Below are 13975 nucleotides of genomic sequence, written 5' to 3'. Positions count from 1 at the left end.
TAACTGTTGAAAATAACTCCTTAAAAAGAACAATTGGGCAGATGGAAAATAGATTCCAAAGTTAACTGAAGAAAACAATTTGACAAAAAATAGAATTGGTCAAGTAGAAGCTAGTGAATCTAGGAGGCATTAAGAATCAGTCAAACAGAATCTAGAATCAAAAGACAGAAGAAAATGTAAAAAAATGTAACTGGAAGAACAGCTGACCTCGAAAACAGATTCACGAGAGATAATTTAAGGATTATTGGTATACCAGAAAGTCATGATGAAAAAAGAGGCTGGACAACATCATCCACGAAATCACCAAGGAAAATTGACCAGAAGTTCTAGATACGGAGGGCAAAACAGTCATTGAAAGAATCCACCATTCACCTGCTGAAAGGGACCCCAAACTATAAACACCAAGGAATATCATTGCCAAATTGCGAAATTATCAAGTGAAGGATAAAATATTGCAGGCAGGCAGAAAGAAACAATTTAAATATCGAGGAGCTACAGTCTGGATCACACAGGACCTGGCAGCTTCTACATTAAAAGTTTGAAGAAATTGCAATATGATATTGCATAAGGCAAAGTAGCTGGGACTACAACTAAGGATTAATTAGCCAGCAGAGTTGAACATGTTATTTCAGGAAAGGAGAAGGATATTTAATGAAATAAGGAATTTCCAGGTCTTCCTGATGAAAAGGCCAGAATTCAACAGAAAATTTGATCTTCAAACGCAGATCTCAAGAGCAGCATAAAAAGGTGAAGAGGGGAAAAAACTTGTTACATGGCATTGATAAACTGTTTACATCCCTATAAGGGAACATGATATTTGTTAATCTTGAGAATTGCATATTAATTATGAAAAGTAAAAGGGATATACGTAGATAGAGGGAGGGGGTATAAATTTAATGATGTGATGAAAACAAATGTGATTTAAGGGTGTTAAGCGATGGTAATTTGAGATGTGAAAAAGAAGAGGCAGAAAAAATAAATTCTTTCACAAAAAGAGGCACAATAATATATTCGAGTAGAGGGAAAGAGGAGAGGAGATGAGTATTGTTTGAAAGGTATGCTCATCTTATTGGATTCAAGGAGAGTACAGTAAACTCAGTAAATGTAGAAATACAACTGGTTCTAAAAGAAATAGGAAAGGAAAGGGGAAAGAAAGGGGAGGGGAGGCTAAAAGGGAGGGAAGAAGTATAAGGGAAAGGGAGATTAAAAGGGAGGGAGGCTGAAAGAAGGGAGGAGAGACTGAGGGAGGCAGCAGCCAAAAATTAAAACTCTTGGGGAAGGGAGAAGTAAAAGAATAAATGAGGGGGAAAGGGATGGAGGTAAAGACAGAAATAATAATCATAACTGTGAATGTGAATTGGATAAACTCTCCCAGAAAACGGAGATGGATAGCAGAATGGATTAGAGACCGTAATCCAACAATACGTTGTTCACAAGAAACACATTTGAAAAGGGGAGGTACACGCAGAGTAAAGGTAGAAGGTTGGAACAGAATTTATTGTGCTTCAGCTGATGGAAAAAAAAGCAGGAGTAGCAATCTTAATCTCAGACAAAGCAAAAGCAGAAATCTATCTAACCAAAAGAGATAAGGAAAGAAACTATATTCTACTAAAAGGCACCATAGACAATGCAGAAATTTCATTATTAAACATATGTGCTCCGAATGATATAGAGAAGTGCTCCAAATTCTTAGAGAAGTTAAGGGAGTTTCAGGAAGAAAGAGAGCAAAACTATACTATTGGGAGACCTCAGCCTCCCACTCTCTGAACTTGAGAAATCTAACCGCAAAACAAACAAAAAGAAGTTAAGGGGGTGAAGGTGAATATAACTCTGGATAAGGCAGATATGATAAATATGTGGAGAAAATTGAATGGAGATAGAAAGGAATACACCTTTTCTCAGAGCTACATGGGACGTATATAAAAATTGACCACGTAATAGGCCACAAAAATCTCGCAGCCCAGTGCACAAAGGAAGAGATGGTTAATGTATCCTTCTCAGATCATAATGCAATAAAAATAATATGTATTCAAAGGTCATGGAAATATAAAAAAAAAACTAATTGGAAACTGAACAATCTAATCTTTAAGAATGAGTGAGTTAAACAACAAATAATAGAAACAATTAACAACTTCATTCAAGGGAATGACAATAATGAGACAACCCACCAAATTTTATGGGATACTGTAAAAGCAGTTCTTAGGGGAAGTTTTATATCTTTGAATGCCTCCATGAATAAAAGAGAGAAAGAGGAGATCAATAAATTGAGTATGGAGCTGAAAAAGCTCGAAAAAGAACAAATTGACAATCCCCAAGTAAATACCAAACTAGAAACGCTGAAAACCAAAGAAGAGATTAACAAAACTGAAATTAAGAAAACGATTGAACTAATAAATAAAAATCAGTATTGCTTTTAGTAAGAAAAAAAAGAACAATAAAATTGATAAACTTTTGATCAATTTGATAAAAAAAGAATAAAGCCACATTACCAATTTCCAAAATGAAAAGTGTGGGGGGGAGGAACCAAGATGGCAGAGTAGAAAGACATACATGTGCTAGCTCTGAAGCCACAGCCCGTAAAATACCTGTAAAGAAGAACTCCCAACAAATTCTGGAGCAGCAGAAGCCACAGAACAAAGGAGTGGAGGAGATTTCTGTTCCACAAAGACCTGAAAAACTAACCCGAAAGGAATGTCACACACTGGACCCAGAGCAGAGCCCAGCCCTGACTCGACTGCGAGGAAGGAGAGGAGCTGATCCGAGCAGGCTTGAGGGACGGCATCTCTAGCAGCCACCCAGGTCCCTCCACCCACAGGTGCTAAAGATCAGTGAGAGAGTCTCTTTGGCTCACCGAGAGGAAAGCAGGGTGTCCCCATCACTCAGGCACCCTCGGGAGGCAGCAGCAGAGGCAGCAGCAGACAGGGGCTCCAAAAGCAGGCAGGAGCTTAGATCCATTGTGTAAGGTCTCCATGTAAACCCCCTGCGGGAACTGAGCCTCATGAGGTGGCCCTGCCCCCACCTGAGCACCTGAACTTAATCTCACACTGAATAGCAGCCCTGCCCCCTCCCAAAGCCCTGAGTCTGGGAAGCAGCACTTGAATCTCAGACCCTAAGCACTGGCTGGGGGGACCTGGAGGCGAGGTGGGTGTGGAGAGTACATTCAAAAGTCAAGTCACTGGCTAGGAAAATGCCCAGAAAAGGGGGAAAAAAAGACCATAGAAGGTTACTTTCTTGGTGAACAGATATCTCCTCCAATCCTTTCTGATGAGGAAGAACAAGGCTTACCATCAGGGAAAGACACAGAAGTCGTCAAGGTTTCTGGATCAAAAACATCCAGAATAAATATTCAATGGGCTCAGGCCATGGAAGAGCTCAAAAAGAATTTTGAAAATCAAGTTAGAGAGGTGGAGGAAAAACTGGGAAGAGAAATGAGAGAGATGCAAGAAAATCATGAAAAGCAAGTCCACACCTTGCTAATGGAAACCCAAAACATGCTGAAGAAGATAACATCTTGAAAAATAAGTTAACTCAATTGGCAAAAGAGGTTCAAAAAGCCAATGAGGAGAAGAATGTTTTAAAAAGCAGAATTAGCCAAATGGAAAAGAAGGTTCAAAAGCTCACTGAAGAAAATAGTTCTTTCAAAATTAGAATGGAACAGATGGAGGCTAATGACTTTATGAGAAACCAAGAAATCACAAAACAAAACCAAAAGAATGAAAAAATGGAAGCTAATGTGAAATATCTCATTGGAAAAACAACTGACCTGGAAAATAGATCAAGGAGAAACAATTTAAAAATTATGGGACTGCCTGAAAGCCATGATCAAAGAAAGGGCGTAGACATCATCTTTCATGAAATTATCAATGAAAAGTGCCCTGAGATTCTAGAACCAGAGGACAAAATAAGTATTCAAGGAATCCACCAATCACCGCTTCAAAGAGATCCAAAAAGAGAAACTCCTAGGAACACTGTGGCCAAATTCCAGAGTTCCCTGGTCAAGGAGAAAATATTACAAGCAGCTAGAAAGAAACAATTCAAGTATTGTGGAAATACAATCAGGTTGACACAAGATCTAGCAGCTTCTACATTAAGGGATCGAAGGGCTTGGAATATCATATTCCAGAAGTCAAAGGAACTAGGACTAAAACCAAGAATCACCTACCCAGCAAAACTGAGTATAATACTTCAGGGGAAAAAAATGGTCTTTCAATGAAATCAGGGACTTTCAAGCACTCTTGATGAAAAGACCAGAGCTGAAAAGAAAATTTGACTTTCAAACACAAAAATGAAGAGAAGCATGAAAAGGTAAACAGCAAAGAGAAGTCATAAGGGACTTACTAAAGTTGAACTCCTTACATTCCTACATGGAAAGACAATATTTGTAACTCTTGAAACTTTTCAGTATCTGGGTGGTTGGTGGGATTACACACACACACACACACACACACACACACACACACACACACACATACACACATACCCGCACATACAAAGACAAAGAACAGAGAGTGAATTGAATAGGAGGGGATCATATCTTAAAAAAATGAAATTAAGTGGTGAGAGAGAAATATATTGGGAGGAGAAAGGGAGAAATGGAATGGAGCAAATTATCTCTCATAAAAAGGCAAGCAAGAGACTTTTTAGTGCAGGGAAAAAGAGGGGAGGTGAGAGAAAAACATGAAGTTTAATCTCATCACATTCGACTAAAGGAAACAATAAAATGCACAATCACTTTGGTATGAAAACCTGTCTTACAATACAGGAACGTGGGGGTGAAGGGGATAAGCAGGGTGGAGCGATGATTGAAGGGAGGGCAATGGGAGGAGGGATCAATTTCAATGCAACACTCATGGGGAGGGACAGGATCAAAAGAGAGAATAGAAGCAATGGGGGGCAGGATAGGATGGAGGGAAATATAGTTAGTCTTACACAACACGACTGTTATGGAAGTCACTTGCAAAACTACACAGGTATGGCCTATATTGAATTGCTTGCCTTCCCAAAGGGAATGGGTGGGGAGGGAAGGAGGAAGAGAAGTTAGAACTCAGAGTTTTAGGAACAACTGTTGAGTACTGTTCGTGCTACTAGGAAATAAGAAATACAGGTAATGGGGTATAGAAAGTTATCTGGCCCTACAGGACAAAAGAGAAGATAGGGACAAGGGAAGGGAGGGATGATAGAAGAGCGGGCAGATTGGTGATAGGGGCAATTAGAATGCTCGGTGTTTTGGAGTGGGGAGAGGGGACAAATGGTGACAAAATTTGGAACCCAAAATTTTGTGAAAATGAGTGCTAAAAGTTAAATAAATAAATTTTAAAAAAATTTAAAAAAATGACAAGGGTGAACTCACCTCCAGTCAGGAGGAAATTATAACAATAATAAGAAATTACGTTGCCCAAATGTACTCCCATAAATTCAACAATCTAAACGAGATGGATGATTATTTTAAAAGACACAAATTACCCAGACTAACAAAAGTGGAAACTGAATACTTAAATAACCCCATCTCAGAAACAAAAATTGAACAAGACGCCAATGAACTCCCTAGAGAAAAATCTCCAGGGCCAGAAGGTTCACAAATGAATTCCATCAAACATTTTAAGAACAATTAATTCCAATATTATACAGAGTATTTAGGAAAACAGGGGAAGTAGTCCTCCCAAATTCTTTTCATGATACAATTAAAGTTTTTATACCTAAACCAGGAAGTTGCAAAACAGAGAAAGAAAACTGCAGACCAATTTCTCTAACTAGCATAGAGGCAAAATTTTTAAATATGATTTTAGAAAAGAGAAAATTAATCACAAGAATAATATAGTATGATCAGAGAGGATTTATACCAAGAATGCAGGGGTGGTTCCATATTAGGAAAACTGTTAATGTAATTGATAATATCAACAACAAAACTAACAGAAACTACATGATTATCTCAACAGGATGCAGAAAAAGCTTTTGACAAAATGCAACACCCATTTCTATTGCTAAGAATAAATGGAACTTTCCATAAAATAATAAGCAGTATCTACCCAAAACCTTCAGCAAGCATTACATGCAATGGGGATAAGCTAGATGCACTTCCAATAAGATCAGGGATGAAACAAGGATGTCCATTATCACCACTATTATTCAAGATGGTACTAGAAATGTTAGCTGTAACAATAAGACAAGAAAAACAAATTGAAGGAATTAGCGTAGGCAAAAAAAAAACTAAGATATGATGATATTCTGAGAGAATCCAAGAGAATCAAGTAAAAAACTACTTGAAATAATAAACAAGTTTGCCAAAGTTGCAAGTCACAAAATAAACCCACACAAACCTTCCGCATTTGTGTATATTACTAACAAAACCCAACAGCCAGAGATAGAAAGAGAAATCCCGTTTAAATCTAGGGTAGATACTATAAAGTATTGGGGAGTCTACCTGCCAAAACAGACCCAGGAATTATATGAACACAATGACAAAACATTTTTCACACAAATAAAGTCAGATCTAAGTAAGTGGAAATACATCAGTTGCTCGTGGGTCGGCTGCACCAATATAATAAAAACGACAATCCCACCTAAATTTATTTACTTATTCAGTGCCACTCCAATCAAACTATCTGATAATTATTTTGTAGAGTTAGAAAAAAATAATATCAAAATTCATCTGGAAGAAGAAAAGGTCCAGAACAGCAAGGGAACTAATGAAAAGAATTGCTAGGGAAGGTGGCCTAGCTCTACCAGATCTGAAATTGTATGATAGAAAAGCAATTATCCAACCCACTTGGTACTGGCTAAGAAAAAGAAGGGTAGGACTATGGAATAGGTCAGTTACCCAAAACCCAGTAGTCAATGAATATCAGATTGGCTAACATGACAAAACAGGGTGATGATAAATGTTGGAGAAGATATGGGAGACTTGGAACATTAATTCATTGTTGGTGGAGCTGTGAGCTGATCCAGCAATTCTGGAGAGAAATTTGGAACTATGCCCAAAGGGCTACAAAAATGTACATACTCTTTGACCAAGAGATCATAAAAATGAGAAAGAATTCCACATGTACAAAAGTATTTATAGCAGGACTCTTTGTGGTGACCAAAAAGTGGAAATCAAGGGGATGCCCATCAACGGGGGAATGACTGAATAAATTATGGTATATGAATGTAATGGAATACTATTGTGCTGTAAGAAATGATGAACAGGAAGAAGTCAGAAAGGCCTGGAAAGACTTCTGTTAACTGTTGGTGAGTGAAAGGAGCAGAATCAGAAGAACTTTATACACAGAAACAATCTCAGCGTGCAAGGATTTTTCTGGAAGAGTTAGAACTTCATTACAATGCAAGGACTTAACAAATTCTCCATGGTCTCTTCAATTTGTTCTTTTTCTAGCTTTTTCAACTGCAAGCCTAAGTCATTGATCTCCTCTTTCTCTATTTTATTTATGTAAGCATTCAGAGATATAAAACTTCCCCTAATAACTGCTTTTGCAGTGTCCCATAAGTTTTGGTACGTTGTCTCACTATTGTCATTCTCTTGAATGAAGTTGTTGATTGTTTCTATGATTTCTTCTTTAACCCAATCCTTCTTTAGAATTAGATTATTTAGTTTCCAATTGATTTTTGGTTTCTCTTTCCATGGCCTTTTATTACATGTAATTTTTAATGCATTATGATCTGAAAAGGATGCATTGATTATCTCTACCTTTCTGCACTGGATTGTGAGATTTTTATGTCCTAGTACATGGTCAATTTTTGTAAATGTTCCATGTACCGCTGAGAAAAAGGTATATTCCTTTCTATTCCCATTTAATTTTCTCCAAAGATCTATCATATCTACCTTATCCAGAGTTTTATTTACCTCCTTAACCTCTTTCTTGTTTATTTTAAGGTTGGATTTATCTAGTTCAGAGAGGGGGAGGTTGAGGTCCCCCACTAGTATAGTTTTGCTATCAATTTCTTCCTTCAACTCCCCCAACCTCTCCTCTAAGAATCTGGATGCTATACCACTTGGAGCATACATGTTTAGTAATGATATTGCTTCATTGTCTATGGTGCCTTTTAGTAGGATATAGTTTCCATCCTTATCCCTTTTGATTAGATCTATTTCTGCTTTTGCTTTGTCTGAGATTAGGATTGCTACTCCTGCCTTTCTTACATGAGCTGAAGCACAATATATTCTGCTCCATCCTTTGACCTTTATCCTATGTGTATCCCCCCGTTTCAAATGTGTTTCTTGTAAGCAGCATATTGTTGGATTATGGCTTTTAATCCATTCTGCTATCCGTCTCCGTTTTATGGGAGAGTTCATCCCATTCACATTCACAGTTATGATTACAATCTGTGTATTTCCCTCCACCCTCTTTCCCACCATTTGTGCTTTTAACTCTCCCGTCTCCCTTCCCTCCTCAATAGTATTCACTTTTCTCCCCCTCCTCCTGCAGCCTTCCCCTCCTTCTTTTAGCCCCCCTCCCTTTTAGTCCCCTTTACTCTTATTGCTTCTTTCCTCCCTTTTAGCCACCCTCCCCTTTCTTCCCCCTTCCCTTCCTACTACCTATAGAGCTAGTTAGGATTATCTGCTTAAGGTTATTGTTCCCTCCTTTGAACAAATCAGATGAGAGTACCTCTCAAACAATGCTCATCTCCCTCCCCTCCTTCCCTCTACTATAGTTTTGTACTTCTTCCTGTGATATAATTTGCCATTTTCTGCTTCCCCCTTTCCACACCTCCTATTACATTCCCTTCTCATACTTAAATCATATTTTTGCCATGACATCATTTACTTTATGCCCGTTCCCTCTACATATATCCCTTTTATCATAATAGCTGCACAGTTCTCAAGATTAACAGGTATCATCTTCCCTTACAGGGAGGTAAACAGATTGCCCTAATTGAGTTGCAAGTTTTTGTTTTTGTTTTTTCCCCTCTGTTTACCTTTTTATGATTCTCTGGAGGCCTGCATTTGAAGATCAAATTGTCTATTGAGTTCTGGTGTTTTGGTCAGGAAGCTCTGGAAATCCCTTATTTCGTTGAATTACTTTCTCCTTGCCTGAAATGTTATGCTGAACTTTGCTGGGTAGTTGATCCTCGGTTGGAGTCCCAACTCCTTTGCCTTACGGAATATTGGGTTCCAATTCTTTCAATCTTTTAATGTAGAAGCTGCAAGGTCCTGTGTGATCCTGACTGTGTGACCTTGATATTTGAATTGTTTCTTTCTGGCTGCTTGTAGTATTTTCTCCTTCACTTGATAGCTCTGGAATTTGGCAACTATATTTCTTGGGGTTTTGAGTTTGGGATCCCTTTCCGGTGGGGAACGGTGGATTCTTTCGATGACTATTTTGCCCTCTGAGTCTAGTCCTTCTGGGCAGTTTTCCTTGATGATTTCCTGGAAGATATTGTCCAGACTCTTTTCTTCATCATGGGTTTCTGGCAGGCCAATAATTCTTAGATTTTCTCTCCTGGATCTATTTTCCAGGTCAGTTGTTTTTCCAATTAAATATTTTAGATTTTCTTCTATCTTTTCATTCTTTAGATTTTGTTTGACTGATTCTTGTTGCCTCATTGAGTCATTAGTTTCTACTTGCCCAATTCTAATCTTGATCGTATTGTTTTCTTCAGTTAGCTTTCGCATCTCCTTTTCCATCTGGCCAATTTTTCCCTTTAAGGAGCTATTTTCTCCATTTAATTTTTGTACTTCTTTTTCCATTCGACCAATTTTCCCAGTTAGGTTTTGGGTTTCCTTTTCCATCTGATCAATTTTCCCTATTAGGTTTTGAGTTTCCTTTTCCGTTTGATTAACTCTTCCTTTTAGGGAATTATTCTCTCCAGTTAATTTTTGAACTTCCTTTTCCATTTCTTCAATTTTCTTTTTCAGATTGATGTTCTCATCAGTGAATTCTTTTTTTATGGTTTTAAAATCATTGGCCAGATTTTCTTTTATATCCTTCTTCAGACGTTCCAGGTAATCTAGTTGTGCTTGCGAGAAATTCATAGTCCCATCTGAGGTTTCAGATGGAAGTACAGTCTCAGCTCTGACCTCTTTGGTGTTTGTGTTTTGGTCCTTATCCCCATAGAAAGATTCTATGTTTTTTTCACTTTTCGTCTGCTTTTTCCGATTCATGATGTTGGCTGAGTGTTGTAGCTTTTGGTTTTTTCAGTCAGAAGATACAGATCTTTTAAGTTGAGTTGATGTTTGTCTAGGCTAAAAGCAGGCTTTTTTTTTTGTTTGTTTTTGTTGTTGTTGTTGTTGCCCAGATCAACCCTGGGGTTAGCTTGATAGGTGTGTGGGAGGTGTGGTCTGGTCTCAGGCTATCTCCTCAGCTGGCCTGAGGCAAAGGCAAGGTCCGGGGATGGTGATCCCAGCTTCCCTATTGTCTTCCCTTTCCCCTGGAGGGCTGGGGCACGCCTAGAGGCTAATGCGTGTTCCTGCCCCTCCTGGGGCTCGACTCCCGGGCTGAGGCTTGCTTGGGTCTCAGTGCGAATTTTCTCTGCCCTGGGTCGTCTGTCCCTCCAGATAGCCTCCACCACGGTGGAAAGAATCCCCCTTTGCCACTTTTCCAGCCTGTGGTGTTATGAGACCACCCGCCCCCTTCTGCTGTTCCCACTGATCCAGGATTAATCTGGGGAAGAATTTTATGGTTCCCTCACGGTCATCGGGGGGGAGGGGAGAGCACTTACTGATCACTCCGGCATCCCAGCTCCTGGATGTTTAAGTAGTGACCCACTCTCCATGGTCTCTTAAGGCTAAATGCCTTCCACAGTCAGAGAAAGACCTATGGAATTCGACTGCAGAATGTAGCAGATCATTTTCGTTTGTATTGACACTTTGGTTTGTTTTATGATTTCCCCCACTCCTTCTAATTCTTCTATGCAACGTGACTAAGGCGAAAATGTATTTAATAAGAATGTATGTGTAGAACTTGTATAAAATTTTATGCCAACTCGGGGAAAGATGGGAAAAGGAGGTGGGAAGGAGGGGGAGGGAGGGGGAAAAATCTAAGTTATATGGAAGCGATTATAGAATACTGAAAAGAAATAAAACAATAATAATAACAACAACAACAATAAAATAACGCCTTCAAAAATAGGCTAACTCAATTGGCAAGTGAGTTCCAAAAAGGAAATGAGAAGAAGAATGCTGTAAAAGACAGAATTAGCCAAATGAAAAAGAAGGTTCAAAAGCTGACTGAAGAAAATAGTTCTTTCAAAATTAGGATGGACCACATGGAAGCTAATGATTTTTTGAGAAAACAACAAATTAAAAAAACAAAACCAAAAATTGAAAAAAAAGAAAACAATGAGAAATATCTTATTGGAAAAGCAAATGACCTGGAGAATAAATTCAGGAGAGAAAATTTTAAAATTATGGAACTACCTGAAAGCCAGGATCAACAAAAGAGCCTACACATCATCTTTTATGAAATTATCAAGAAAAACTGCCCTGACACTCTAGAACCAGAGGGCAAAATAAATATTGAAAGAATCCTCAGATCACCTCCTGAAAGAGATCCAAAAAGAGAAACTCCTAGGACTATTGTAGCCAAATTCCAGAGTTCCCAGGTCAAAGAGAAATAGTGCAAGCAGTTAGAAAGAAACAATTCGAATATTGTGGAAATACAGTCAGGATAACACAGGATCAGGCAGCTTCTTTGCTAAGGAATCAAAGGGCTTGGAATATGATATTCCAGAAATCAAAGGACCTACGAATAAAACCAAGAATCACCTACCCAGCAAAAGTGAGTATAATACTTCAGAGAAAAGAAAGATCATTCAGTGAAATAGAGGACTTTCAAGCATTTTTGATGAAATGATAAGAACTGAATAGAAAATCTGACTTCTAACTACAAGAGTCAAGAGAAGTATGAAAAGGTAAAGAGGAAAGAGAAATCATAGAGGAGTTTCTAAAGTTGAACTGTTTACATTCCTACATGGAAATATAATTTTTGTAACTCTTGAGACTTTTTTCAGTATTCAGGTAGTTGGAGGGATTATAAAGACACACACACACAAATACACAGACACACACACAGAGAGCACAGGACGAATTGAATAAGAAGGGATGATACTTAAAAAATAATAAAATTGAGGAATAAAAGAGGAGTATATTGGGAGGAGAAAAGGAGAAATGGAATGGAGCAAATTGTCATTCACAAAGGAGGTAAGAAAACGTTTTTTCAGTGAAGAAGGAAAGGGAGGAGGTGAAAGGGAAAAAGAGAAGTTTACTCTCTTCACATTTGGCTTAAGGAGAGAATGACATGCTCCGTCAGTTTAGTGTGAAAATATTCCTTGCACTACAGAAGGGTAGAAGAGAAGGGGACAAGTGGGTTGAGGGAGGTGATAGAAGGGAGGGCAAAGGACAAGGAGAAGGAAATGGCGAACCACTCTGGTATGTATGCCAGGAAAATCTCCCGAAGGCCTTCACAGAGAGTCAGGCACAAGTGAAAGGCTGCAAACAACATTTCACTAGAACAGGGTAGCATTTGCTCCCACCTCACCACTGAGAAAGTGGAAGTCAGCTGGAGGCTGGCTAAAGGAAAAGTGAAGGAGTTTCCCTTCATTAAAAATGGGTAGGCAGGAGGGGAAGGGGGTGCCAGCAGTCAGGACTTGGGATCCACTCTGCAGCAGGCAGAGCGTGACCCTGCGCTGTCCCAGGTGCTGAGGGCAAGAGCTTGGCCAAGGGGTAGCCCAGACACAGGCACATCCGTGGAGGGAGGAGGAAGGGGTGTCTGAGGCTGCTCCTGGGGGCCGTCCCTTCACTCTCCCCCACCGCCCTCTCACCTGCACTTTTCATCCAGATCGTTGACTCCAGCCTTTTCGTGCAGCAGCAACTTCCGCACTTTTTCCACATTCCCGAAGGCGGCAGCTTTATGGATCTTATCGAGGTCCTTGGCTTTCAAGATGTAATAACCAGTAGCCGGGTCGAAGGGTCGGACTCCGCTGTCCCTCCGGGAAAAGTAGGTGGGAGCTGAGCCTTCAGCCCTCCTCCCAAAGATATTTAAAATCTTCTTCATGTTGTCAGCGGGTCTCAGAGAGGGTGGGGGAATTCACGAGGAGTTCTCCCTTGGTGTCACGGACTTCTCTGGGCCTTCGCTGATTCTCCAAAGAAAACTTTAACCGCCAGAAGCGCCAAGTGAAGTGACTCCTAAGCCAGTAACAGCAAGGAATCGATCCTAGAGACGGCTGTAGCCCCAGCAACGCCTCGAGGGGGACCGAAATGCGCATGCGTTCTCCAGATGCAGGAGTCACGCGCATGGGCCCAAGGGTAAAGCTAAGCCTGGGCGAGTGCACACGTGCCAGGTCAGTTAGCTCTCCGCGGGAGGGGTCCACAGCTCAAGATCGCGAGGGTGGCTGAGCCCTGGGCTGGCTGCTTCCTGTGCTGGAGGTTCTGTGGAGCCTCGCGCTGTGACAGGATGCATAGAAGACGGGGGGAAGGCGATGGGGGCCAGGTGAAGCCTAAGGGGAGGGTGGGGCATGTGGATTCGGAGGACCTGGGTTCGAATGTCGAATCCCGGACCCGCTCTGTTGTTTCCCTTTGTGAAGTCGGGTAAAGCACTTCCTCTCTGAGCCTCAGTTTCTTCTTCTGTACAGGGAAGACTTGGGTCTCGATATCTTCCCAAGTGTCTGCCAGCCATGAATAATTCTGTGAAGCCCAGACTGAAAACCAGCTCCATGTTGGTGCTCTGATGTCTGATGGACGCCCTGGGACAAACGCAGTCTAGGTTCCTCTCTCCTCTGATTCTCCCTTCAGGAGGACAGGGCAATGATTCCTCTGGGACAGGGAGCCTGGCACAGGGAGGGTGGAGCTGGCCTTAGCCAGGCAACCCTGGGTTCGAGCCCAGTCTGTGCAGAATTACAGTTGCCCTATTGATGCTGTTATTAGGGTGGGGCCTGAGGGAGTTACAGCAGTTGTTTGGGAAAAGATACGTCAGGTTCAGCTGATTATAAGTAAGTCTAGAGAACAGATGAGACTATTTTTTTTTAACATGGCCAACGCAGA

General features: G+C 40.4%; 1 protein-coding gene across 1 annotated transcript in view; it reads right to left on the bottom strand.

Annotated features, from left to right (window-relative positions):
- LOC140524845 (uncharacterized) overlaps positions 1-13145 on the bottom strand; it is a 52734-nt gene extending 39589 nt beyond the window's left edge. Inside the window, exon 1 of the mRNA XM_072639682.1 lies at positions 12757-13145. Within this exon, the coding sequence (XP_072495783.1) occupies positions 12757-12989 (233 nt within the window). The 5' untranslated portion in view covers positions 12990-13145. The remainder of the gene's footprint in view (positions 1-12756) is intronic.
- Between the last annotated feature and the right edge of the window lie 830 nt (positions 13146-13975).

Source organism: Notamacropus eugenii, chromosome 2, assembly GCF_028372415.1.
Source record: "Notamacropus eugenii isolate mMacEug1 chromosome 2, mMacEug1.pri_v2, whole genome shotgun sequence".
NCBI lineage: Eukaryota > Metazoa > Chordata > Mammalia > Diprotodontia > Macropodidae > Notamacropus > Notamacropus eugenii.
The sequence above is the reverse complement of the archived record's forward strand: the minus strand, read 5'-3'. Positions and strand labels throughout refer to the sequence as shown.